Below are 27,548 nucleotides of genomic sequence, written 5' to 3' on the forward strand. Positions count from 1 at the left end.
GAAAATATTATCACAATATGATGGATGAATTCGTAACGCACGGACGTAAAAGAAAAAGTTGTTTTCAAAAATTCACCATAAATCAAAATATTGTGCTAGAGACTTCATGTTTGTTGCAAAATGAAGGTAATTGATTGAATATTACTAGACTGTAAGTGTTGTAGCTTACAATTGCAGTTTTCGACCATTTCAGTCGAGTTAAATTTGACCAAAGGTTGAAATTTTGGCACATTGTTATTTATATGAAAATACTTCAAAAGTGATAAAAGCTACAACCATGGGTTGTTTTTAGTTGTATTCTACATGAAATTGTGCACATTTTTATTGATAAAACTTTATGTAATGGCTAATATAAAACGGTGCAAACATTACGACAATCGGACGAAAATATTTCTGATTTTTTTCAGAAGTAACCACGCGGACGTAAGGAAACTTTTTTTTTTTAAATTCACAATAAATCGAAATATTGTGCTAGAGACTTCCAATTTGTTGCAAAATAAAGGTAAATGATTGAGTATTACTAATATGTAAGAGTTTTAGCTTAAAATTCCGTTTTTTTACCATTTCGATCGAGTCAAAGTTGACCGAAGGTTGAAATTTTGGCACTTATTGTTATTTATATAAAAATATTTCAAAACTGATAAAAGCTACAACCATGGGTTGTTTTTAGTTGTATTCTACATGAAATTGCACACATTTTCATATATAAAACTTTATATAACGTTTAATATAAAACGGTGCAAACATTACGACAATCTGACAAAAAATGTCTGATTTTTTCGGAAGTTACCGCGCGGACGTAAGGAAAAAGTTTTTTTTTAAATTCACCATAAATCAAAATATTGTGCTAGAGACTTCCAATTTGTTGCAAAATGTAGGTAAATGATTGAATATTACTAGAGTATAAGAGTTTTAGCTTACAATTGCGTTTTCCGACCATTTCGGTCGAGTCAAAGTTGACCAAGGTTGAAATTTTGGCACATCATTATTTATATAAAAATATTTCAAAACTGATAAAAGCTACAACCATGGGTTGTTTTTAGTTGTATTCTACATGAGGTTGCACACATTTTCATATATAAAACTTTATGTAACGACTAATATAAAACAGTGCAAACATTATGACAATCGGACAAAAGAATTTCAGATTTTTTCAGTAGTTACCGCGCGGACGAAAGGAAAAATTTAAAAAAAATTCACCATAAATCCAAATATTGTGCTAGAGACTTCCAATTTGTTGCAAAATGTAGGTAAATGATTGAATATTACTAGAATATAAGAGTATTAGCTTACAATTGCATTTTTTGACCATTTCAATGGAGTCAAAGTTGACCAAAGGTTGAAATTTTGGCACTTATCGTTATTTATATGACAATATTTCAAAACTGATAAAAGCTACAACCATGGGTTGTTTTTCGATGTATTCTACATGAAATTGTGCACATTTTCATATATAAAACTGTATGTATGATTAATATGAAATGTTGCAAAAATGATCTCAAAGTGACAAAATAATTTCTGAGATGTATCGCTGATGCTTTTTTAGTGCGAGAAGAAAGAACTTTGCGCTTGCGCGCCTGGGTAATGCTTGTAAACAAAACAAAGCTTGATTCGTGAACTCCCAGCATCCCTCAAGTTGCATGATTCAAAAGTTTTCACCAAGTAGGCCTATAACTATTTTTCAGCAAATTTTTTTAAAAACTTTTTTGCGTTGACGTATCATGCGTCAATTAAGCACCCCAGACAATTTTCGTCAACGTTTAATACGTCCAATAGGCGTTTAATGGTTAATCAACCACACTAATTCTACAATATACAGGAGGGCTGTATACATACATCATGGTAGTATAGCCTCTGTCATGATTTAGGCATAATTTTAGTGTACAGTATCTGCAAATGTTAAAAAAATTTCAATGATTCATAGTACATTAAATACCAACCACACAACGAATATGAACACAATGGGTAACATTATCCTACAATGATTCTATGATTATTGTTTCCAATGATAAGAAGATTTAGTACTCACTTTGGTAAACAACTAACCTTATTTTGGCTTCTAAAGGATTACAGGTGGCCATGCTGGTTATTACACTCTGTGCCTCTGTCCAGCATCCTTGCAGAAGTAAATCATTCAAGGTTATGTGTGTTTGGGCAAACATCCAAGTACTGGAAAACTGGCCATAAGGAGGAAACCTTTCCTGAGCATGCTGTAACACCTCTCCTGCTAGTTGATAATCTCCCTGTAACAATTGTAAATTTAACCTTTTCAATCTTTGTAGTGGATGGAGCTCCTAATGCTAAGAAAAATTCTAAAAATACTTTACAAACATAAAAGTAAAAAAAATTTATTAATCTTCCCTGGGGATTTAGTATATTTTTTCAAAAAATTAATTGGTAGTAGACAGTTAAATGTTTTGATTAATCATTAGGTTCACTACATAGGGGCAATAAGGCACTCAATATAAAATCTAAGCATGTAACATAATAAAAACTCAATAATAAGTTGTCTTTATTGTCATCTTTGTGTGTTGTACACTTTCTACCTAAGTTCTGATCTACCGTATATGCTCGAGTATGAGGCGACTGCATATAAGATGAACCCTCCCCCTTTTCATGTAGAAATGTAGGTTTAGAGGTCTGTTGCCATATAAGACGACCTCCAATTTACTAAATTAAATAACCCTATCAGCTGATATTTCCATATTTACCAGCACTATGGTATTCAGGGACATAACATACCATTTACAATTAAGATAATTTGTTACCACTGCTCTACAAGGCACACGAAGGGAAACAACAGAACTCAGTTTATATGTAAACAAATTCTGTTATATAATTGACAACAAGGCCATTTTAGCAAGTACAGGCATCATCACCCTCATACTAGGTGCCAACATAAATAAAGGGAAAGAATGAAACATGTACACTATTTAACAATAAAAGAAAACAGTGAATGTTCACCCAAACTAAATTTAGTGGTCTTCATAATTATTTCCTCTCATCTGGATGAAGCCACAGTCTTCTTCCTCAATGCCCCATTATCATCACACAGAAATCTCTCATGACTCCAAGGGTATGGCTGTATACACTAGGTCCAAACAACCTATTTATTGTCAGAAAAAAATGGAAGTTCTTTGTTTTAAAAATTTCAGTAAGTTCTACAATATTTACATATCTGTTTACTGCAATCCAAATATTGATGTTTCTATATAAGACTGTCTCTTGGAAAGGATTGACATGACTCGGTCATAAGATTCAAAAGCCTCATTCATTATTTGTGGAGACTAATGCAAAGCAGAGCAAGTGATTAATTCAAATTCTACAGAACAACATGGCTGATCTGCTCTTGGGTTCTGTGCATCTTCCAACTTGGTTCGGCTAAGTGAAGAATCCATGTATATTTCTGATAATAGATTAGACAGTCACAAATGTTCCAGCTATTGTCAAGTCCAAGGTCTGTGAATATAAGAGGCAGTTCTAGAAAGGTCATCGAATTCAGAACAAATGACCAGCTATGGTTTGATGACAGATGTAGACATGCTTACCATGACCAACAGACCAAATTCAACTTCTGGAAATTAAATTTTTCAAATGAAAATTATACTATTATGTTGAGTTTTACTGTGCTGTGAATATAACTTACATACAGCCAACAGAAATTAAAATAATTCCTTGAAGAGGAAACTTGAAGGAATTACTTAGCCTCATCTGTGATGGGCCAAATTGGCATCTCTATCTTTGGGTCAGGCTCATCTTCCATTCAACCACTATAACAGATGGTTATTAACAATTTGAGAAAAGGAGAGGTTATCTGGTAACATACAAAAGTGGACAAAATGAGACAAATTGATAATGTTTTGGTTAGGAAGAAAGACAAAAAAATCATTATGGAGGATTGTATGGTTATTCCAAATAAATTTGTTGTGGCTCAGCATCAACTGGTAGTGGCAGATTTTAGGTGGAAAGCAATAAGGAAAAGAAAAGCACCAGCCAGGAATAGGAGGATTAAAGCTGAATGGGAAAAGGCAAGAGAGTTTAGAAGCAAAGTGAAAAGAGCCACAGAAGAGATATATGTAATTGGAATGTCAGAATTGCCTGAGGAGATATGGGATGATATGAAATTGACTGTGGGCCACTGGCAGCAGAAGTGTTTGGGAGGACAAGTGGCAAGCGGCAACAGTAAAAAGAAACATGGTGGTGGAATCAAGAGATTCAAACATCTGTGAAGGAAAAGAGTATAGCCAAAAGAGGGTGGGAAGAAGGTAACTACCAAACAAGAGGGGAGTATAGATGGACAAAGAGGGAAACAAAGAATGGCAGCGATTGCAAAGGGAGAAGTCAGGAGAGAATGGTATGAGATGATAAGAACAACAGAGGGAGAAAAAATCATCTACAAAATTGCAGAAGCAAGAATTAAAGACGGCAGGATATAGGAGAGGTAGGAATTATTTAAGATGAAACTAAAAATATCATAATTGAGGAAGAGGAAGTCCAGAGATGGAAAGACTTATTTTTCACAACCAATAGCAAACATGAGAGAGAGTGAAGTCCAGAATGCTATAAAGAAAGGAAAAGTAAATAAAGCTGCAAGAAAGTCGAGGTAACAATAGAAATAATGAAAGCATTGAGAATCTAGGCAGAGAGTGGGTGCACACACTAGTGGAAAATATCTCAGATGCAGAGGTAATGCCACGGGACTGGAATGATAGTTGGATGATTAAAATGTATAAACAAAATGGAGATGTGTTAAACAGTGGGAACTACAGAGGAATAAATCTTTTGGAGCATGTATTCACGATACTAGAAAGAACAGTATAAGGAAGGTTGAGAGAGTTGATAGATATACATGAGCAGCAGTTTGAGTTTATGAAAGGAAAGAGCACAGTGGATGCTATTTTTATAGTACGACAAGTCCAAGAGAAGTATCTAGAAGGAAACAGGAAATTTTATATGTGTTTTGTGGATCTTGAAAAAGCGTATGACAGGATACCAAGAAAAGTAGTCTATTAGTGTTTGAGGTGAGTGAGAAGTACAGGGAAGTTGGTAAGGTTAGTGAAAATGATGTAGGGTGGGGTGGGGTGGGGGGAACACTGTACATGGCCCAAGAACCAGAATAGAGGTGGGCCATTTAAGTAAAGACCTCAGGTTTGTATGTTTGGAAAAAGACAAATTACTTTTAAAATTTGCTGTTTCTTCCAACACATATACAAACCCTCAGCCTTTACATATGGGAGACTTAGTGGGAGGATTCTGAGCAATGCTCTGTACTCACTGGTAGTTTGCCTCACCTGAGGCCTCGATCAAAAGAAGAAGACCCATTTCTCTGATCTGTTGAACAATGTGATGTTCAACTGCCAGACTTCTAGACCTTCAAATAAATGGAAGGTTTACACTGATTCAAAGGTAAGTTGGATGAACCCATATTGTTGGGGACAATAATGCTGAAGATAACCAACACGTCTGTTCAGTGTCTCCTTTTGCTAGAGAGAGGGTATGAGTTGCATCCATTAATCTGAAAAGAGCTAGATTACAAACAGGACACTCAGTCATCTAGAGCACCTGTATGCATGCCCGTCCAGCAAGTGTTTGCTAACCATTCCTTAGAAGGGTATAAAAGAGAAAGTAGGAGGCCAGTCCCACACACCACCTCTTTGCAGCCATACACCTAGGCTTATTGCCACCTGTCCTCAAGAGCTGGGTGATCTACATGATTATTGAGCAGCCACCACAGAACCCATGGAAAAAGTCCAAGGATCTATGGACAATGTCCCGAAGGTAAAAAGAAGGCGAATGTGGTCTGTTGTGACCACATTCCCGCCCTAGTACCTGTCTGGCAGGTTCTTCCTAAATTCTAGGGGAAGACCAATGCCCCTGACCTTACGAAATCTCGCCTGGAACATACTATTGCTTTCCATCATGACAGCTGTGGAGTATGTCCGTTTGATCATATATGAAGTCAAAAGAAATGGAGCTCCTAGACACCACTTCTTGGTTGTGTCTGAACCAAAAAAAAGTTGTCAGCACTGAGTTTGGAGGTGAAGTCCTAAGTGGTAATGCAAAAGGCCTTCGGGCACTTGATAGCCTTTAAGGTTCTTAGAAATGGAATGCTCATACTCTGTTGATCTCCCGACAAGTCAGGCAAAACGACAATGAGTCATAAACCAAAGATGTGAATCATGAATACGAATTATATTTCCCAGATACCAACAGCATCCAATGTTCCCAGGTCACTTATCCAAGTACTGACTGGCCCCAACATTTCTAAACATGGGTACAAAAGACATCTCCTAGACATCAACAGCATCCAGTGTTCCCAGGAGGTCACCTATCCAAGAACTAACCAGACCCAATCATTGCTAAACTTCGCTGGCTAGACGAGAAGCTATATTTTCAATGGTATGGTCAAAAGCTGTTATGCCCACAGTTCGTAAAGACAACCAAACAGTAACAGCTTCAGTGTGTCAAGATTGAAGGACTAACCTATTCTTCCTAGATTGAACAATTCTTCAAAATGCAGGTTTGGTATTGTTCTGAGGGGAACCTGAAAAAGGGAGACGACCGATTCTAGCTCTGAGGTTTCTACCTGGCATACTCTTGGTTCCTTGTATACCCCATAAATGGACCGGTAGTCAAGTCTCAAACACTTGTTACACTACTCACACTTGATACAAGGACTTCGATTGACTCCAGCAGATGATACAAATACCATTGAGAGAGGACAAGGGAACCAGAAAGGGAGGAGCAGAATACATTCAAGCTGATCTGTAGACTGAAGAATCGATGGTAGATGGAGGCTGCTTCACTGTGATTTAGAGTAGAAAACAGACCTTTCAATCATGTTTTATTGAATATTAATGGCACAATTTGCAAAACTGATCTTATATAGAACTCTCTCAATTCTTCTAATGACTTGCTTCTCTGGTGCACTGGTATTTCTAAGCAGCTGTGCAATGTTCATCATGCTTTCGGTCATCAATGGAATTTTGGGTGTGTGTTATCAGAGATGGTGGGTCAGGGACACAACGTTGGCAACAGGTATTCAGGTGTGTCTCGTAGGTTGTGAACAGGCCATAGCTGTCAGGGGTCAATCCATATTTCTTATGTTTCCTTCAGGTTTCTTGAGGACGTCTACATGTTTCAGCCACCTCATTTGGCCATCCTCAGGATGCTATCACTGTGTGCAATGAGCTACTTCAGTGGGATTCGTGTTACTTATTGCAATTAGATGGCTTGAGGGACCTGGTATGTACCCTATTTTTCACTGGGCGCTGCTTGTGGCATCATGCATGATCTCATCAAGGGACGCCTTCTGATTGGTTGTCCTCTCCATAGGCGGAGACTCCTTCTCATCAGGGATGGTGGAGGTCTTCTCAAAGGGTGTGCTGCTAGGTTGTCCTAAAGGTGAGAGCCTGTGCTTCGATCACCCTCAGGATTTTGAGAACTAATGCTTCTATCATGCTTGGGATCCCTTTGATGTAATGGTTATGGTAGGGAGTTGTCTGCTGCTCTCTTAACAGCAGTGGGGAGAAGAAAGGTCTCCTGTGTGACAGTCATACTGGGCTTATCCCTCCTGATATGCAGTGTTTCTAGGATTCGCAGACTTCATATATCAGGTGCTTGGTCAATACGTAACTTCAAAGTTCCTGATGATGTTGCAATGGCGGATCCTTTTGTCACGTGTAGTTATTGCATGGTTCTATGTTGTACCTTCCTGAGCGTGACAGGAAATCCTCTTGGAGAAGTACATCAATGTCATTCCAGAGTAAGTTCTTAGGCATCCTCGGATTTGGCACATATACATATCTGTAAATAACATTTGTCCTCTTCAAGGGATCCTGCAGCGGGGCAGGGTTTTTCTTCATGAATGGCTGCATACCTTCTTACTCCTTATCATGAAGAATAACCCCACCCCACCCCACCACACCACAGGATCCCTTGAATAGGACAAGCATCATCTACAGATATACGTACTTGCTCAATCACAGGATGCCTTAGAACTTACATCGGGATGATGCCGACACACCTCTCCAAGAGGATTTCCTGTCATGCTAAGGAAGGTACAATATACAACCATGCAAGTACTGCACAACAAAAGGATCCACACTGCAACATCATCGGGAACTTCGAAGTTATCGACCAAGCACCTGATATACAACGTCTGCGAAGCCTAGTAGCACTGAACATCGGGAGGGGAAAGCCCAGCATAAATGTCACACTTTGACCTTCCTCCTCCCCACTGTTGTCAGGAGAGCAGCAGACAACTCCCTACTACAACCATTCCGAGGGTGATAGATAAACTAAGGGTGATCGAAGCACAGGCTGTAACCCTGAGGACGACCTAGCAGCACACCCTATCAGAAGACAACCATCGGCAATGAGAATGAGACTCCGCCAACAGAGAGGACAGCCAATCAGAAACCGTTCCCCTGATGATGTCATATGCAATGCCACAAGCTGTGCCCAAAGAAAAATAGGGTACCAGTCTCTTCAAGCCACCTAATTCCAATTAATAGAGCAAATTGAAATTAAGAGAATTCTGTATGAGATCAATTCTGTAAATTCTGTCATTTCATTCAATAAATTATAATTATTATTATTATATTGGTAGAAAACCTTCTTTTAGGCAAATTCTGTTTTATAAAATGGCAGAATTAGGTGAACTGACTTTATATATATTATTTTCTCTATTTTTTTTATTATCCACTTCTCTGACTCAGAGATGCTTCTTAGTAACTGGCGCCAATATTCTTATTGGGAAATTCTAAAAATTTCTGGAAGGGATATTTCATCCAAAAACAGAATTTTGGTGTTATTTGTCTGGTATAAAGGTATTAACAGTATACAGGCAGTCCCTGGTTATCGGCAATTTATGGCGCCATAACAGCAGTTTTGGTTATCAACCCCATAAGGTGCTGATAATACAGTTATGGTGCCACAACATACCTGACAGAGTCGCGATGAACTGGTTATTGGTGCAATTAACCAAAACTCGGCAGCATAAATTGCAGTTTCGATCAATGGTGGTTTTCACTTGTCAGCACCCCGCCAACAACAGAACCCCTCCCAATAACCGAGGACTGCCTGTGCTGGAAAAAGGGATCTCAGGTCAAAGCCCGTCTTGGGCGAAGTCAGGGATCTCGCACTGACGGATGCGGGGATTCAGCTGTGAGAGCATTATGGTAGTGTGTCCGAGGATGAATGTCAGAAGTCCTGTCATCCTGCAAGAGCTCCTGATTATTTGGCACTGCCAAGGGGTCGTTCACTGCTCTCCGGGAGGCAGTATGGAGGAGAAGTTTCTTGAATAATATTCAATTTAGGTTTTCTCTTTTCCTATATGGAGGACTTCCAGGAGGTGCAGACGTCAGGGTTCCGTTGCCTGATCTATGATTTTGATACTATTAAGTATAATATTGTTTCTTCTTATTTGTAGGTTATGGGCATGGCAAGAGATTCGCTTGGAGAATTGCACGGAGGTCATTCCAATGTATTTGCAGAGGCATCCTTGGACGGGGCACGTGTAACAGTAGACCATACTCGTCTTCTTCAAGGGATCCTGTAGAGGGGCTGTTGGGTTTTGTAATAGATCACTCAGTTGATCTTTTTGTCTTGATCAATAGATCTTATGATTCCCTTGATGATGTTCTTGAGGGCTTGCTCATCTTCCTTGTACCTTCAGTGGAAATGCCCCTTGCAGAAAAGCTTGATGGGCTCTGGGACTTTGGGGTAGGATTCCTGGTGGTACCAGGCTTCCATATTCTTCCTCATCAATTCATCCACAGGACGGTTGGCTTGTCTGTTATCAACGAGGACCTGGGCGGCGCACTCTAACTCACTGTGTGTCATTCCAGTAGGAGCAATGTGAAAGCACCCTCCTGACGAAGGCACTGATGTTGGAGCACTTATACCTCTCGGGGCACTCACACTCTCCATTCACGCACATTCCCAGGTTCATCGGCTTTGTATTGTAAGGATTTATGGTATTTTCATTGTTAAGAGTTTATAACAGCCTTGTATGGCTTGTTTGTGTATTTTACCTGCTCTCCAGTTTTGTTTTGTTGGTCAGAGGTGACGTCTGACACTTGCTGTTTTTCAGTAGCAGTTAAGGTTAGCCCAGCAGCGGAGTAGCATACCTTTAGCGGCAGGTGTTGGCTGCTTGTCAGTAATTGAAGACGGAGGGGATGGCCGTCTTTAGCAGGGTGAGATGTCGAGTGCAGCAGGTTATGGTTACCTGTTGACAGCCGTACTTTGCGGAGGATTACGTCAGTCAAATCACCGAGGATGTGTTGGTGGCTTAACCGTGGTCACCATTACAGAGGAGACTTTCTTCTGTGGCAACTATGCAGTTGTCGCATCGACTACGATGGCCGGTCGTCAAGTATTTGCAGATGTTCCAGTTTGCCTTCCTGTGTAGGAGTACGACGATGTTACGGCTGTGGTTGATGGTCATCCTCGAGGACCTTTGACTGTGGTCTCGATATCTTTTATTTATGATGTTTATTAATGGTATTTTTGAGGAAATTTTTTTGATCATTCAATTACTTAAGTAGTTATTTCAGTTTTTGATGAGCAGTGTATGGCTCATGTTCTCGTGCTTTGTGTTTGGAGGGTAAAGTGTATGACCCTGTTAAATCTAACTATGTTTTATTTATGGATGGCATTAAGCAAGTGTATACCCCTGATAATTGGTTTATGTCCTGTTTCATTTGATTAATTTGTTAGCATGCATTGTTTATGGTGGTATAGGACAAGAGTATGGTCCTGATGGTGCATTGTTGAGTTAATTATGATACTCATTTGATTCATTTGTTTGGGATGTATTGTTTATGATTGTATGAGACAAGTGTATGGTCCTGTTGTATCAGTTGTAAAGTTATTTATGTCAATTTTTATTACTGATTTTAGCCGCTGCTGTACTTTTGATTTGTATTATTTTTTTTTTGGCTAACTCCTTAACTCACTTGTAAATTTGTAAATTGGCATGTACAGTTATTAGAAATAATAAATAGGTTTAAGTATATGTTGATCCTTTTTGTCTCCTTCCTCTTTGATTTGTCATTGGACTTCCTAGCCATTTCAGTCCCTGTTCAACTTTTTTTTTAGAATCTGAGAACTGTTGAGGACGGTTCATCACAGTATACACCCTGTTGAATTGAGTATCTTGCTGTTTGGCAAGGACGTCAAGGAAGGGGAGGCAGCGGTATTGGCAATACTCTATCGTAAACGTGAGGCAGTTGTGGTCGTGGAATGCACATTGCAACTGCTCTATCTCATCCTGGGAGTTGGGATAGACTAAGGTGTTGTTGATGTAGTGCATGTACATCTGCAGTTTGCTGGAATTCTGTAAGACCCTTTCTTCAATGCTGACCATGTAGAAATTGGCAAAAAGGACTCCAAGGGGTGCTCCCATCACCACCCTGTCGATCTGGGTGTACATGTGGCTGCCGTGGTTGAAAAAGGGGCTTTCTTAGGACAGATTTCCAGGAAGGCTCGAAGGGCATGCTCAGGGATGTACAAGGATGGAGTGTCAGGGTCCCTGAAAACACTATCCCAGATCATCTGTATGGTCTCATTGACGGGGATATTGGTAAACAAGACTCCACATCCTTTGAACTGGATAGTCTGTGCTGACGAGTGTTGGGAACATTAAGTAGAATAATGGTTTTCAGAGTAACATTAATCGGCCATTCACACCTGGCAGCAGTCTATCCTGAAAATGAAATTTTTAGAATTCTTGGAGGTCTCATTTCTTGGTTTGAGAATTCTGCTTTGTCATTTTGGGGTCGTACATATGGTTTGTTAGTGATCTTCCTTGGAAGTAATGACTTGGCTGAGCAAACGGCAAAAATTGTATGGGATAGGCTGAAAGTTTTATGGAGACTGCAAGAAATCACAAGGACGTAGCAGTCTGCAACACCAAATGCCGTGATTATCCTGAAGCAAATAGATTTAATATCTCCTCTCAAGAATATAACTGTAGACTAAAGAACCTTAATTTCTTGTGTGTGCAATATCATGTGAGGCACTTGCCTATGAATGCACAGGCATACTGTAAACGCAAAACATCCGACGGTGTTCACTTTACTCAAGCCAGAAACCAACCGATTGGTGAGACATCTTCAGTGAGAGATCTCGTTTACGCCAAAATTAATTCCATAATCAGTACTAGATTTTCCTTGTTTGAAATACAGTGTAGTTAAGCACAATGGTGGTTGCAAACAACTTGCAGACAAGTGCCTTAGTGGGTTTGATCAGTGATTAGTGGCGGAAGTCTACCATAAGTTAGCAGAATCATGTGCTGCTCTAGTGCATAAGACTTTAGATCGTGTCAGAACCAAACAGAAGTCATTGAGAAATTTTTATGTTAATAGTAGTACTGTACAATTGGAAGGTGGTTTGGAACTGTCCGTTTGTCGGGCATTAGAGGGTGTGAACAGTGCAACAGCTCTCCTTCTCAATTGTATTGGGTTTATTTTCTAGTTTCACAGCATTAATGGAATTTGCTGATGTCAGCATAAAATATTTTGGTAGACTGTCAGTTCTGAAAAGTAGGCCAAAGTGCATTAAAAAGGGATTGCCCTGAATTTAGTCTTCTCATTCCTACGTGTCAATTTTATTAAAGCAAAGCTATGACTCATGTTTTGCTTATTTTAGGGGCAAACAGCTTCTCTATGATTCACAATTGGTCACTATGGATCGGATATTTTCAGTGAGTAGCCATGAGATATAATGAAGCTTCATCCAAGTAGTCCTCAAACAATCAGCACGTCAGTTAGTTGGCAAATATATACCCCACCATGTTGGGCCATCTGAGGGATACCATTTAGATATACGTATGCATCATTCCAGCAAGGCATAAGGCCATTAATCCAATTAAATAAATCAGTATTATGGGTATGGCTTAACAGTAAAGATTCCACATGCCTTGGAACACACTGAGTCCTACAGTTATGTTGGTGGGGTGATTTGTCATCCTAATGTACCATCCTCCCATTTCTGTGCATAATTCACAACAACTAAGTATAAAGGAAAGGTGGAATTGAGGAATTTATACTGGAGAGAGGAAAACTGAAAACTGGTAGGCAAGACCGGTACTACATAATTAGTAAAAGATGTTGACAATAATCAATATTCATTGGACTGTGCTCATACTATGGTATTGTGTAGTGCTTACCATACAGTACTTCTTTGTATTTCATTGTCTTTATTGACAAGGATTGTGCTCACATAGGATAGACTATGTAGTTGGCAAGGTTACCCAATTTTTTTTTTTATAAATAAATAAAAGAAGCTTAAGGTAAGCTGTTAATCTGAAGTGACACCATCCTCATATACTGTATCTACTAAATATAGAACTAAACTATTGTTTTGAATGGCATTTACTCTATGTCTAACTCATACTTACCAGATTGGCAAGACCAATAGCAATCATACAAATGGCATTGCATGAAGGATGAGAAGAGTGAAATATACCAATGTTTGAGGGATGATGAGTATTTAGGTGAAGAAGTATCTGAGAAGTTAATAATGCCATATTACTAATTCCCCAATTTGCCCATAGGGCTGCACGTAATCCCCAGGCACAATGTTGAAGGGAGACTAAACTGTTCTGGCAATTGAGAGCTTCTGCCCGGGATATACTCTGTGAACAAAGAAAGCAGTATGTTAGTTTTAAATGCTTATACATGTGATAAGCATCTAATAAGAAATGAATGCTCAGCAACTCTCTTATTTAAATTAAGTGAGTAAAAGGTACACCAAAAATGTCCACAGCACTATTTCCTGAAAAATAAAATGTCATGAGGTGCAACAAATACTATATCTGCCAACATAAAACATGGGGGTTTCCTTATAAAAGTATCCAAAACTAACCGTGCAAGATTTGAAGATGAGTAAATAAGCAAACATTGAAAATACAGTAACTAAATAGTAATGAATAACAACGCTGGGAATAATCAATCATTCATTTTCACTGGTACCCAGTATAAAGTTGACCTCCAATATTCACGGGGATAGGGACCAAAACCACCTGTGAATAGTTAGAATCTGCAAATACTTGATATCCCCTCTAAAAACACTTATAACTAACTATTTCAATAGTTCAAACAAAACAAAGATCCGCCTCTAAAAATGCTTATAACTACCTATTTTAATAGTTAAAAAACCAAATATACCTTAAACTATCGTTAATATTTAATATTTCAATATCACTTTACTACTACCATTTCAATACATATAATTTCTGAGCAATGTGTATATCAGAGGTGAGAAAAGTGGTTTAGGAGCTGTAGCTACCAACAGGGTTAACTATAATGAGGTCCCTTGGGTACTATAAAAACGTCCCTTCTAGACCGATGGAGGGGAGAAAACTGGTTTATTACCAGCCAAAGCTTACAACCGTACCTCTCGCAGTGCAATGTAGGCATAACTCAAGGATCTTTGCAGCATCCCTTTAGCCCTTAGCAGTAACCTCTTTCACTCCTTTTGCCATACCTCATTCATATTCACGTTCTTTCATCTTACTTTCCACCCTCCCCTAACAACTGTTTCATAGTGCAACTGTGAGGTTTTCCTCTTGTTACACCTTTCAAATCTTACTGCCAATTTCCCTTTCAGTGCTGAATGACTTCATAGGTCCCAGCGCTTGGCCTTTGCCCTAAATTCTATATGTATTCCTTCTTTCCTTTTCTTTCCACATAAATTTCTCTCTTTCTCTGAGTTATTATTGAATTTTATTACTATTATTGTAGGTATAGTATGTTACGTTTTTAGATCACCTTGTCCCTCCAGTAATTACAAAATGAATTTACCTAGAAACAGTAACCATCTTACTCCTAACATCAGCTGACTTCAGGATGGAAACTCAGAATAGGCCTGGCCAGACATAGGAATTTCCGGCCGTCATGTAGCGACCGAATAAAAACTCATTAAGCATTAGGGACATATCCCAAGGGGAGTGTGTAGCTAGTTAGGTACTTCCTAGGCATATTCATAAGACCCCTTTTACTGTGATTCTTTCGCTAGTCGTATGTCTGTTTCCAGAATGACCTGCCAACGGGGGGAAAAGCTACCCCCAACCCCAAGCAGTCGCACCTGACCTCGTTCTCAGTCCAGCTCAGTCTCTCATAATGGACAGGCGTCCCACCCTGCCTGCCCATAGGCCTAAACAAAGGCGCTGACTGGCGCGCCCAAAACTCGGACCAAGCCGACGCCAATCTCGTCAAATTACTCTCCATAAGGCACCCAGGTACGTCTGAGTTACATTCATATTGCCAGTTATATTACTCCGAGTCAAATAAACTCACACTTTTTTCCCTAATTTCAAATGAACCTCCCTTTGTTCATCCTACTTAGAGATCGCATGCTACCCTCGTAACTCGTCCCAGATAAACAAAACTCTTCATCGAGCCATTCTATGTAAGCACTAGAGTCCTCCCTTTGTATGTGATTAAGAATAAATTCCCTCCATAGTGCGTTAGACATAAATATTGTGTGAGAAGTCTTTGTTTTTATGTTGTGTGTAATTTGGGATTCATTTCCAGATTGCCAACTGCCGCCTCCATGCTCCCTGCCTCCTTGCAAGTGCTTTCATTACTGGAGATGATCAATTTGGAAACCAGCTTTGCACTAAATGTTGAATTCGGCCATTTTATTATATTGTGAATATTAAGAGTAATGCAGACCGCACCTGGCGCTCTTTCCATGTGGCCCATATGCCTTTCATTAATCTCAGGCCTTTCAATGTTTTCTTTGTAAATAAACTAAATTTAGATTATCGGCTGAGTTTCCATGGCGACCTTCCAAGCATAAAACAATCTCATAACTCCAGGTAAGACATAGCGCTCCAATTTTTCCTCTTTCCCCTTACGTGTTTCCTGTTGTGTCGGAAAAATGTAAAAGGTATTATTCTTAGTATTATTTAATCTTATTACGTGTATTAATATACAGTAGTGCCTCAGGATACGAAATTAATCCATTCTGAAGTGGCCTTCGTAACCTGATTTTTTCGTATCGTGAACCACATTTAACATGTAAATTGCCTAATTCGTTCCTAGCCCTACGAAAACACCCCGGTAAATTTTATATTAACCCTCTTACGCCGAATGGACGTATTAAACGTAGAGTCAAAATGTCTCCAGTATGCCGAATGGACGTATCATACGTCGACTCAAAAAAGTTTTTAAAAAAATTCGCGGAAAAAAAGGATTTTGACGTAGGAAAAATCTATTTCTGGGTGATTGGCTCGTGTCGCCCTATGAAAGGATCCTTAATATCATTCTTTCTAGGCAAAATTAATCTAAAATTACCAGAGAAAAACAAAATTAAGAAAATGTCAGTAAAACTGACTCGCTCACTCTATAAAAGAAGTGTCGGTATGAGAATAGGGGCGAGTGGGATCACTACCACGAGACATTCACCATTTAGACCTTCCAATCAAAATCCCCACTAGAGAGAGCTGATACTAACGGGTGATGCGGCCGCTACTACTACTACTAGGGACGCCACGGACAGCAGCGCCCCTAGTGGTCATCCTTAATCTATGAACATCTTGTCCTGCAGGGAGGGCAAACAAATACAGGGTGGGTTTCATAGGGCGACACGAGCCAATCACCCAGAAATAGATTTTTCCTACGTCAAAATCCCTTTTCTGGGCTCAGCTCGTGTCGGCCTATGAAAGAGTACCAGAGAAACAGACAAGATGGGAAAAAGGACAAATGAAAATCAGTTGTAAAAAAGAGGGATATAATATAAGTGAATCAGGTATATTACAGAATACAAACTAAGTACTTAAAGCTAACTTATTCTAAACAATGACATAAAAAGAAAGCCAATAATATAAAGTACTTAAAATTAACTTATATTAAACATAGTAATATACAATAATGCAATGCAATTTAACAAAATAGATTCACTTAAATAAGGTATTTACATAATATACAAACACATTGTGTCCTACCCTAGCATAAAAATAAGGGTAGGTACACTGAAGTACATTATAAGTACATAGTGTGGATGTCCCTAGCAAAAAAATAAGGGACAATCCACCAATATGGTCTCAGCGGCTAAGGCTAGAGTATCCGAGTAGCATGGCGAAAGGGTGAGGCATGTTGGACGAGGTAGGTAGAAAGGAGACCTGGATCTATACTATGACTACTATACAGTATCAGGAGAAACAATGTTTCCCGCTGCTACTGCAGAAAATTTTAAAGATTCCAAGGACTTTAGGTAGTGACGTTTAAAGACTGTCGGAGATTTCCATCCAGTATACTTTTTAAGATCCTCGAAGTTCATATGTTGAAAGTAGTTAATTGAGGTGGCTACTCCCCTGATGTCATGTGCTTTGGAAATGAATCAGGATTGGCTTGTTTAATGAAGTAAAGGATCTGTTGTCTAATTCCTTTTACTGATAAAGTACCACCTTTTTCTCTCATGAAGAGAGAACCTGAGGATCTTGAGGATGTGCGAGATAGAAAGGCTCTTAAAGTTGATACTGGGCAGAGAGAAGGATCTTGCAGAAGTTGGGATGAACTTTTCCAAGGAGCCCCACCTTGCAAGAGGATCCTCATTTTTAGCCAAAAAACTACGATCCGGAGCAAGCAGAACTTCTCCTGAGGGGAGGAATTCCACATGACCCGCATCTCTGGATAGAGCCGACAGTTCTGAAATTCTGGCTCCTGAAGCTAGGCTTAATAAGAATAACGTCTTTCTAAGAAGCATTATGAATGTACAAGACGAGTTGTCAGTATCTGATGCTAGTTTGAGGACATCATTTAAGGACCATGAGACTGCAGTAGGCCTTTGAGAAGGTCCAAGTCTAGCACAGGCTTTAGGGATAGACGTAAAGTAAGATTCAGTTAGGTCTATCTGGAAACCCAACTGGAACGATCTTCTTCAACGCCGATTTATGAGTAGTAATAGTGCTAGCTGCTAAACCTTTTTTCAAACAGGATCTGAAAAAGGATATAGCTAAGTTAACTGTCATGGTTGTAGTGTTTGATTCTTTCAGGAAGGATGCTAATTTTTTAACAGCTGAGTCATATTGTCTAATAGTTGACTCTCTCTTATCTGATTCTAGGAAGAGGATGTTTTGTGGATCAATGTTAGCATCTTTGTTAGCCGCAAACTTCATGAAGTCCATAAAGTTAGGGTCTGAAGAATTCCTGAGGAAGCGAACACAGTCCTCATTTGTACTGATTGTGACAGCTTGGGATTGGGAATCCGTTGAGGTCGGAGACCCAATTCCAGAAGCAGAGGATACCAGTTGCTCTTGGGCCAGTCTGGAGCAATCAGGGCTACTAGTCCCTTGAAAGTCCTCAGCTTGCTCAAGACTTTCAAGAGAAGATTCACTGGAGGAAACACATAAATTTTTCTCCACTGATTCCAATCTAACGACAGGGCGTCCGTGGCATAAGCCAGAGGGTCCAGGTTGGGGGCCACATAGCAAGGGAGCTTGTGGTTTGCTTGTGAAGCGAAGAGATCTACTTGGAGATCTGGGACTCTCCGGCATATCCACTGGAATGACCTGTCGTCCAGGGACCATTCTGATTCCAGAGGGACCGACCGGGACAAAGCGTCTGCTATCACATTTCTTACCCCCGCCAGGTGAGTGGCGGACAGATGCCATTTGTGTTTGTCTGCTAGTGCAAAGATGGCTATCATGACATGGTTCACATGTTTGGATTTGGACCCTCCTCTGTTGATGCAATGAACTACCACTGCACTGTCCAAAACTAGTCTTAGATGAGACTTTTTCGGGGGAAGAAGTCTCTTCAGGGTAAGAAATACTGCCATTGCCTCCAAGACGTTTATGTGGAGCTGGCGGAACTGAACTGACCAAGTCCCCTGAACTTGTTTGAATTGAGAATATCCCCCCCACCCGGACAGGGAGGCATCCGTGTGAATGGTTAACACTGGAAGGGGATATTGAAGGGGTACTAGTTTGGCCAGGTTCTTCACTTTTGTCCATGGACGGAGCTGATTGCGAAGGATCTGTGGAATTACTGACAACTTGTCTCGAGATTTGGCGTTTGCTCTCGATCGCCAAACTCGGTTTATATCTTTCAGCCTTGCTTTCAGGAGGATGTCTGTCACCGAGGCAAACTGAAGAGAACCTAGGATTCTTTCCTGGCTTCTCCTTGATGTTTGTTTGCATTTGAGAAATTGTTTCACAGACTTGGCTATTTCTTTCCGTTTGACCACTGGAATTGACAGATTGTGGGAAGACAAATCCCATTGGATTCCTAGCCACTGAAAACGAGACTCTGGAGTAAGTCTGGATTTCGTCTTGTTTATCTGGAACCCCAGATGTTCCAGAAATTGAACTACCTTTTTCGTGGCTTTGAGACATTCCTCGACTGTTGGTGCCCAGATCAACCAATCGTCGAGGTATGCTGCTACCATTATCCCCTGAGTTCTCAATTGTTGAACCACCACTTCTGCTATTTTCGTGAATACCCTGGGGGCTACATTCAGACCGAAGGGCATCACTTTGAATGAGAATGTCTGATTTCCTAGTTTGAAGCCTAGGAATGGGCGGAAGTGCCTGGCTATAGGGATATGATAGTATGCGTCTGTAAGATCGATGGAGCATGTGACGGCTCCACGAGTAAGTAAGGTCCTTACCTGCGAGATGGTAAGCATTTTGAACTTGTCGCAACGAATGAAAGAGTTTAGCCTTGACAAGTCTAAGATTACCCTTCTTTTTGTTGAGCCTTTCTTTGGCACGCTGAATAAGCGACCTTGAAATTTTAGATGCTTGACTCTCGCAATAGCTCCTTTCTGAAGGAGTTCGCTCGCATAATCTGTCAATTCCTTTGAAGGTTCCTGATAAAATGATTTGATTGGAGGGGGATCTTTGATCCAACTCCAACCCAATCCCTTGGACACTATGCTCTGTGCCCAATTGCTGAACCCCCACCTGTGACGGAAGAGGAACAGCCTCCCTCCTACCTGGGGAGCCTCACTGTTGTTGGGCGGGTTGACCTCCACGCCCTCCTCTGAACTGCCTACCCCTTGTCGCTCTTCCTGTGCCACGCTGGCGAAAGTGGCCTCTCGCTCTGCTACCTCTCGACTGCCTATTAAAGGAGGGTAAGCCTGACCTTCATACATAGGGTTGAAGGCCGGCGAGAGTGCGTAGGAGGTCGAGGGTTGCGACTGAGGAGACAACAGGAGGATGGGTTGGGTCTGTTTTGAGGTTGAAGGTTGTCCCTGTTGGGTAACTGGGACGGCCTGAATGAACTGCTGTTGCTGCTGATGTTTTTGGTAAGGCTGGAACCTTTTACCAGACTTCTTTAGTTTCTTACCAGCAGCGGGGGCGGATTCTTGTTTCCTCTTAGAGGAGATACCCCACCTAGCTCTAAGGCTCTGGTTGAGCCTAGCAGCCTCATGGTGCACCTCATTCACAGCGGACTCTGGGAAGAGGTCCGCCCCCCACATGCTGGAAGCCAGGAGTCTATTAGGTTCGTGCCTAATAGTGCATTCCTGCAGAACGTGCTTTCGGCAGTTCCTCCTAGCTTGGAAGAAGTCGAAAGCATCCGTCTGAACTGTTTGAAGCTGAGACTTGGCCAGAATCTTAAATAGAGGTTCTGTGCCATACGATAGAGCAGCCATCTCAGTGATAATTAGAGAGTTGAGGGATCTTCCAAACCTAGTTCGAGCGTCGAACTCTGCCTGGATCAAGGTATCAGGCAGCCTTGGAAGCTTTTCGCCAAACTGGTCCATTGCACAGTCCGGTTTGAGCTTACCAAGCGTGAATGTGGCAGGCAAGTTCTCCCACAATTCTCCGAAGGCTGGAAAGAGCGGAGAAGTAGAATCCGCTTCCCTCAGCTGTGGCATGGGCTCATCCTTGAGGACTGCCTGAAGAGTCGCTTCCACTATTTTGGTAGCGCACGGAAGAGAAGCCTCCTCCTCCGTCGCAAAAATAGTGAAAGGACTCTTGAAAGCCTGGAGCTTAATGTTGGTACACTCCCAGTCCTCAAGGCAGTGAACCTATTCCCGCTGAGCGTGCTCTCTACTATAAAGCACGTTCTCTCTGGAGATCTTGTCCTCCCTAGTGAGGGCCGCCACGGTCAGCCTAGCATATCCAATGAAAGGCTGAGTCAATCCCGGAGGATAAAACTCGAAGTCCTCAATCCTTCGAGTTCCACACTCCGGGACAGAGATCATACCGTCCTTGAATGGAGCGTAAGCGGCCACTCTCCATGGGTTATCCATGGAGAAGGCTGGTAGCGACTCATAAGGAGGTAGCTGGAGAATGCCAGCACCTGCTACTGGGGAGACTGGATGAGGAGCCTGAGCAAGCCCAGCTACTCGGTCCTCATTCTCTCTAACTCTGTTAGAGAGATCTTGGATGGACTGGCCCGACTGACTAAGGGTGCTCGACAGCTGTGCAAACATCTGTTCGAACTTGGTTCCGAGGGCGGAGACCTGCGAGCCTACCATCTCTCCTACCTGTTGCATCACCACTGCTGAGAAGGCAGTGGGATCAAAGGTGCTCGGTCCCGCTACTCCAACCGGCGTTGCCGGAGTGGATGCGGTGGAGGCCGGAGAAGGCATTGGCTCAGCAGGAACGTGAGCCTTCTCCTTAGAAGCCTTGCTTCTAGAGCTCTTGGAGTATGAAGAGCTCGGCTTAGCCTTCACCGCGTCAGCATAGGAAGTCGAAGACTTCTTAACTGAAGAAGACGACGACGACTTTTTAGAAGTCGTCTTATGGAGGGTCTTCTGTTCTCTCTGTCCCTTCACCTTTGGGGGTACAGAGAGAGCGGGAGAGCGGGCAGGGATCTCAGATCCCGTAAAGCCTTGGAAAGAAGCAGTAGAAGGGACAGGAGAAGATCCAGGAGCGCCCAAGGAAAGACCTTGGGCGCCCGACACACCTACCTCAACCAACAAATCCTCCGCACCTACCGCCATAGGCTCAATATTTAGGTCCAAGGTTGCGACGTCTGGGAACGGCTCTTGCGTGGCCACGGCCCCGAACGACTGCTGCACCTCTTGCTGGATGGAGGCGATGAGAGGGGCTACAGAGATAGGGTCAACGTATCCTGTTGATTTGCCGCCGGGGAAGATCTGGACGGCCAGCTTCTTATCCAAGATGTATGGCTGGCCCTTGGCGGCGTTCTTCCCGAAGCCGCCCACCCAAGCCTTCAGGGTTGCTAGGGCGACTTCCTTCACGGCGGCAGCCTGAAAGAGAAGGCGAAATGAAGCTTCTAGTGGCGGGGACGGGGTTTAACAAGCTTATGACTAAGTGTTATTAGTAATACGATAAAGAAGTCTAAAATCGACTTACCCCCCCCACCAGCTGACTGACAAGGTCATAACAGATGGTGCAGGCTTCCGGGTGCCAGACGATCATGGCGTTGTGGGTCGTAGCACACGGGGCGTGAGTCCTGCACTCATCGTGGGCGCGCAGGGGTCGTACAGAGTCGCATTGCACCCTAGGACCTGACAGTTGGTAGCCTGTAAGTGGAAAGATACATAAGTATCAGGAGAACACTTACAGCCTAACAATTGCTCCGCTGCATGCCGGAGCGAGAAAGTTAGATTAAACCACCAGAGCCCCCCCACCGCCATAATACGTGTGGTAACAAGATGGTTGGAGTTTGTCCAAGGCTATGCCGGAGACAAGAGAAAGAATCCAACCAGGTGTGGTGGTGAGAGATGAAACCACGACGGAAAACGACAGAGATGGTATACACACAGTTAGATAATACTAAAATTCACGTAAAATTAGGGTATATCCTTATATTATAACGAAACAAATATCAATCTTTTCCCCGTCTACTAGAAGAGTGCCCGGGTAGCGGGAAAAAGGGAAGGATATAGTAGGCAAGCAATAGACCACTAGTAGTGACCACCCCGTCCACTGGTGGAGCCAGACGAACTATAACCAAAGGTGCCCTGGCTGCGGCGGAAGGCTCCGTTCGTTATAGTGGGGGAAAGGTGGGACTGAGCAATGGGGGGGGGGTTCCCGGCGTAACGCGGCGGGAGAGAGAGAGGGGGGGGTGGCCTACTCCTCCCCGTCCCAACAACTACCCGCTCGGTGACCCGGTACCCGATACAAGTGGTCGCCCTAAACCCCAGCTGGGAAGAACCCCTGGCCTCCTCAGAGAAGGAGGGAGGAAGGCTACTGAGGTTGTCATGGCAACCAAGGGGTCCCCCAGACCCCCTCCCTATTCCTGGTAGGGAGGGAGGGAGGGGGAAGGGTAAGGTGCGATGTAACACGTGACCGCAAGTGGCCTAAGCCGCGATAGCAACACAACCGTGGGAGGGCCACGTGAACCAGGCTGTACCAATACATGGGACATGCACCTAGGCTAGCCTAACACCCTAAACTAGAACTAAAATTACATCGTAAAAGGTGGAAAAGACACTTTTAGTAAAAGAAAAAGAAGCCCAGGAGGAGGCAAACTGTTCCGAGGAACAGTAGACTACTCGGAGCCAGCGATAGCCGATGAAGAGCAAGAGCCGGGATGCTGGGCCAGAAACACAGAATAGCCCTAAATACCAAACTAAGAGAAATGGTAAACGGGCTAACCTAGCTAAAAAGGCGATGTAAAAAACGATGAACGTGACATAGTAAGCCCATAAGTACAAGAAGTCCCAGTATGGAAGACCGGGAATTCTTAACATGAGGCAGCATGGCGCCGCCACGAGTCGACCGGGAAACCGTATATGACCTATTAGAAGGAAAATACTGGTCCCTGGAAGACTAAAATACGGTAAAATACTACTTATGAGGCACTTAACTTAGCCGATGCGATGGCAGCACGTTCCATGATAGATAAGGAGGTAAATCCAAAGATATACAGCACAAGTGAAAAAATGCGTACAACGCGTACTGTCTAATAATTAAGGATGACCGCTAGGGGCGCTGCTGTCCGTGGCGTCCCTAGTAGTATAGTAGCGCCGCATCACCCGTTAGTATCAGCTCTCTCTAGTGTGGGGATTTTGATTGGAAGGTCTAAATGGTGAATGTCTCGTGGTAGTGATCCCACTCGCCCCTATTCTCATACCGACACTTCTTTTATAGAGTGAGCGAGTCAGTTTTACTGACATTTTCTTAATTTTGTTTTTCTCTGGTAATTTTAGATTAATTTTGCCTAGAAAGAATGATATTAAGGATCCTTTCATAGGCCGACAGGAGCGAGCCCAGAAAATACTTTTTAGGCCTACCAGCCGAAAACTTTTGAATCACGCGTCTTGGGGGATGCTGGGAGTTCACGGATCAAGGTGTTGTTTTGTTTACAATCGCTACGCAGGCGCGCGAGTGCGAATTTCTTTCTTATCGCACTAAAAAGTATCAGTGACACATCTCAAAAATTATTTAGTCACTTTGACATAATTTTTGCACCATTTTAAATTATCCTTTACATGAAGTATTATATATGAAAATGTGCGCAATTTCATGTAAAATACAACAAAAAAATACTCATGATTGTAGCTTTTATCAGTTTTTGAAATATTTTCATATAAATAACGATAAGTGCAAAAATTTCAACCTTCGGTCAACTTTGACTCTACCAAAATGGTCGAGAAACGCAATTGTAAGCTAAAACTCTTATATTATAGTAATATTCAATCATTTGCCTTCATTTTGCAACAAATTGGACGTCTCTAGCACAATATTTTGATTTAGGGTGAATTTATGAAAAAACTTTTTCCTTACGTCCGCGCGGTAACTCTTCCGATAATTTTTTTTGTGCGATTGTCCTAATGTTTGCACCATTTTAAATTTGCCGTTACATAAAGTTTTATATATGGAAATGTGCGCAATTTCATGCACAATACATCTAAAAACAATCCAAGGTTGTAGCTTTTATCAGTTTTGAAATATTTTCATATAAATAACAATAAGTGCAAAAATTTCAACCTTCGGTCAACTTTGACTACCGAAATGGTCGAAAAGCGCAATTGTAAGCTAAAACTCTTATATTCTAGTAATATTCAATCATTTACCTTAATTTTGCCACAAATTGGAAGTCTCAATCACAATATTTTGATTTATGGTGAATTTATAAAAAAAAAAAAAAACATTTTCCTTACGTCCGAGCAGTAACTCTTCCGAAAAAAATCAGAAATTTTTTTGTACGATTGTCGAAATGTTTGCACCATTTAAAATTAGCCATTACATAAAGTTTTATATATGAAAATGTGCGAAATTTCATGTAGAATACAACTAAAAATGATTGAAGGTTGTAGCTTTTCTCTTTTTCAAAATATTTGCATATAAATCACGATAAATAGAAAAAACCACAATCGGTCAACTTTGACTCTACCGAAATAGTCGAAAAACGCAATTGTAAGCTAAAACTCTTACAATCTAGTAATATACAGTCATTTATCTTCATTTTGAAACAAATTCGAAGTGTCTAGCACAATATTTAGATTTATGGTGAATTTTAAAAAAAAACTTTCCCTCCGCGCGCCGATTCGCAGCCGCAAATCTCCGAAATGCGTACATCACATTCTCCTAATATTTGCTCCTTTTCATATTAGGTATTTTATAGAGTTTCATATATGAAAATGTGCGCAAATTCATGAAGAATACAAAAAAAATATTTGAAGGTTGTAGCTTTTCTCATTTTTGCAATATTTGCATATGAAAAAATATATATATAAAAATTTCGACATTCGGTCAATTTAACTCGCAAAAGCACCACAGGCAGGTGGACAGATGGAAAAAAAACCGACTATAGTGAAGCGGAAAGGCTTTTTGCCCATCAGCCATGTTATTGTTTGGAAAATGACGTGCTGATGATGTCACGTTGATGACTTCTATAGCAAGCAGGGTGTGTACAATTGGTGGGTAAGTTGGTAAGCAAGGATTTTAACCCTTAAACGCCGAGTGGACGTATTTTACATCGACATTTTTTGTCTCTCAGGTGCCGACTGGACGTATTTTACGTCGACATACAAAAGTTTTTTTTAAAATTCGCGGAAAAATACTTATAGGCCTACCAACTCTTGAATCAAGCGCCTTGGGGGATGCTGGGAGTTCACGGATCAAGGTGTTGTTTTGTTTACAATCGTTACGCAGGCGCGCAAGCGCAAATTTCTTTCTTGCCGCACTAAAAAGTATCTGTGACACATCTCGGAAATTATTTTGTCACGTTGACATAATTTTTGTACCATTTAAAATTAGCCGTTACATGGAGTATTATATATGAAAATGTGCGCATTTTTATGTAGAATACAACAAAAAAATACTCATGATTGTAGCTTTTATCAGTTTTGAGATATTTTCATATAAATAACGATAAGTGCCAAAATTTCAACCTTCGGTCAACTTTGACTCTACCGAAATGGTCGAAAAGCGCAATTGTAAGCTAAAACTCTTATATTTTAGTAATATTCAATCATTTACCTTCATTTTGCAACAAGTTGCAAGTCTCTAGCACAATATTTAAATTTATGGTGAATTTATGTAAAAATTTTTCCTTACGTCCGTGCGGTAAATATTCCGAAAAAAATCATACATGCGATTGTGGTAATGTTTGCACCATTTTAAAATTAGCCGTTAGATAAAGTTTTATATATGGAAATGTGCGCAATTTCATGCACAATACAACTGAAAACAACCCATGGTTGTAGCTTTTATCAGTTTTGAAATATTTTCATATTAAAAATTTTAAGTGACAAATTTTCAACCTTCGGTCAACTTTGACTCTACCGAAATGGTCGAAAAATGCAATTGTAAGCTGAAACTCTTATATTCTAGTAATATTCAATCATTTACCTTCATTTTGCAACAAATTGGAAGTCTCTAGCACAATATTTCGATTTATGGTGCATTTTCTTTACGTCCGCGCGGTAACTCTTCCGAAAAAATCATATGTGCGATTGTGGTAATGTTTGCACCATTTTAAATTAGCCGTTACATAAAGTTTTATAAATGAAAATGTGCGCAATTTCATGTAGAATACAACAAAATATAATTAAAGGTTGTAGCTTTTCTCATTTTTGAAATATTTGCATATAAATCACAATAAATAGAAAAAAAACCACATTCGGTCAACTTTGACTCTACTGAAATGGTCGAAAAACGCAATTGTAAGCTAAAACTCTTACAGTCTAGTAATATTCAGTCATTTATCTTCATCTTGAAACAAATTTGAAGTCTCTAGCACAATATTTAGATTTATGGTGAATTTAAAAAAAAAAACTTTCCTTCCCTCCGCGCACGGATTCTCAGCCACAAATCTCTAAAATATGTACGTCGCATTCTCGGAATATTTGCTCCGTTTCATATTAGGCATTTCATAGAGTTTTATATATGAAAATGTGTGCAATTTCATGTAGAATAAAACAAATATATTTGAAGGTTGTAGCTTTTCTAATTTCTGAAATAATTGCATATAAAAAAAATATATAAAAAAATTTGACATTCGGTCAACTGTAACTTGTCAGATATGGTAGAAAACTGCAATTGTAAGCTAATACTCTTACAGTATAGTAATATTCAATCATTTGTCTTCATTTTGAAAGAAATTGGAAGTCTCTAGGACAATATTTAGATTTATGGTGAATTTTTGAAAAAAATATTTGTTTAC

General features: G+C 40.8%; 1 protein-coding gene across 1 annotated transcript in view; it reads right to left on the reverse strand.

Moving 5' to 3' along the window:
* LOC135206170 (anaphase-promoting complex subunit 5-like) overlaps positions 1-27,548 on the reverse strand; it is a 621,184-nt gene that overhangs the window by 99,079 nt on the left and 494,557 nt on the right. The window contains exons 11-12 of the mRNA XM_064237464.1: positions 13,406-13,642; positions 2,047-2,243 (exon numbers count right to left, since the gene is read on the reverse strand). Coding sequence (XP_064093534.1) covers positions 2,047-2,243; positions 13,406-13,642 — 434 coding nt within the window. The remainder of the gene's footprint in view (positions 1-2,046; positions 2,244-13,405; positions 13,643-27,548) is intronic.

The sequence above is a fragment of the Macrobrachium nipponense genome, chromosome 29, assembly GCF_015104395.2.
Source record: "Macrobrachium nipponense isolate FS-2020 chromosome 29, ASM1510439v2, whole genome shotgun sequence".
In the NCBI taxonomy this organism is placed as follows: Eukaryota; Metazoa; Arthropoda; class Malacostraca; order Decapoda; family Palaemonidae; genus Macrobrachium; species Macrobrachium nipponense.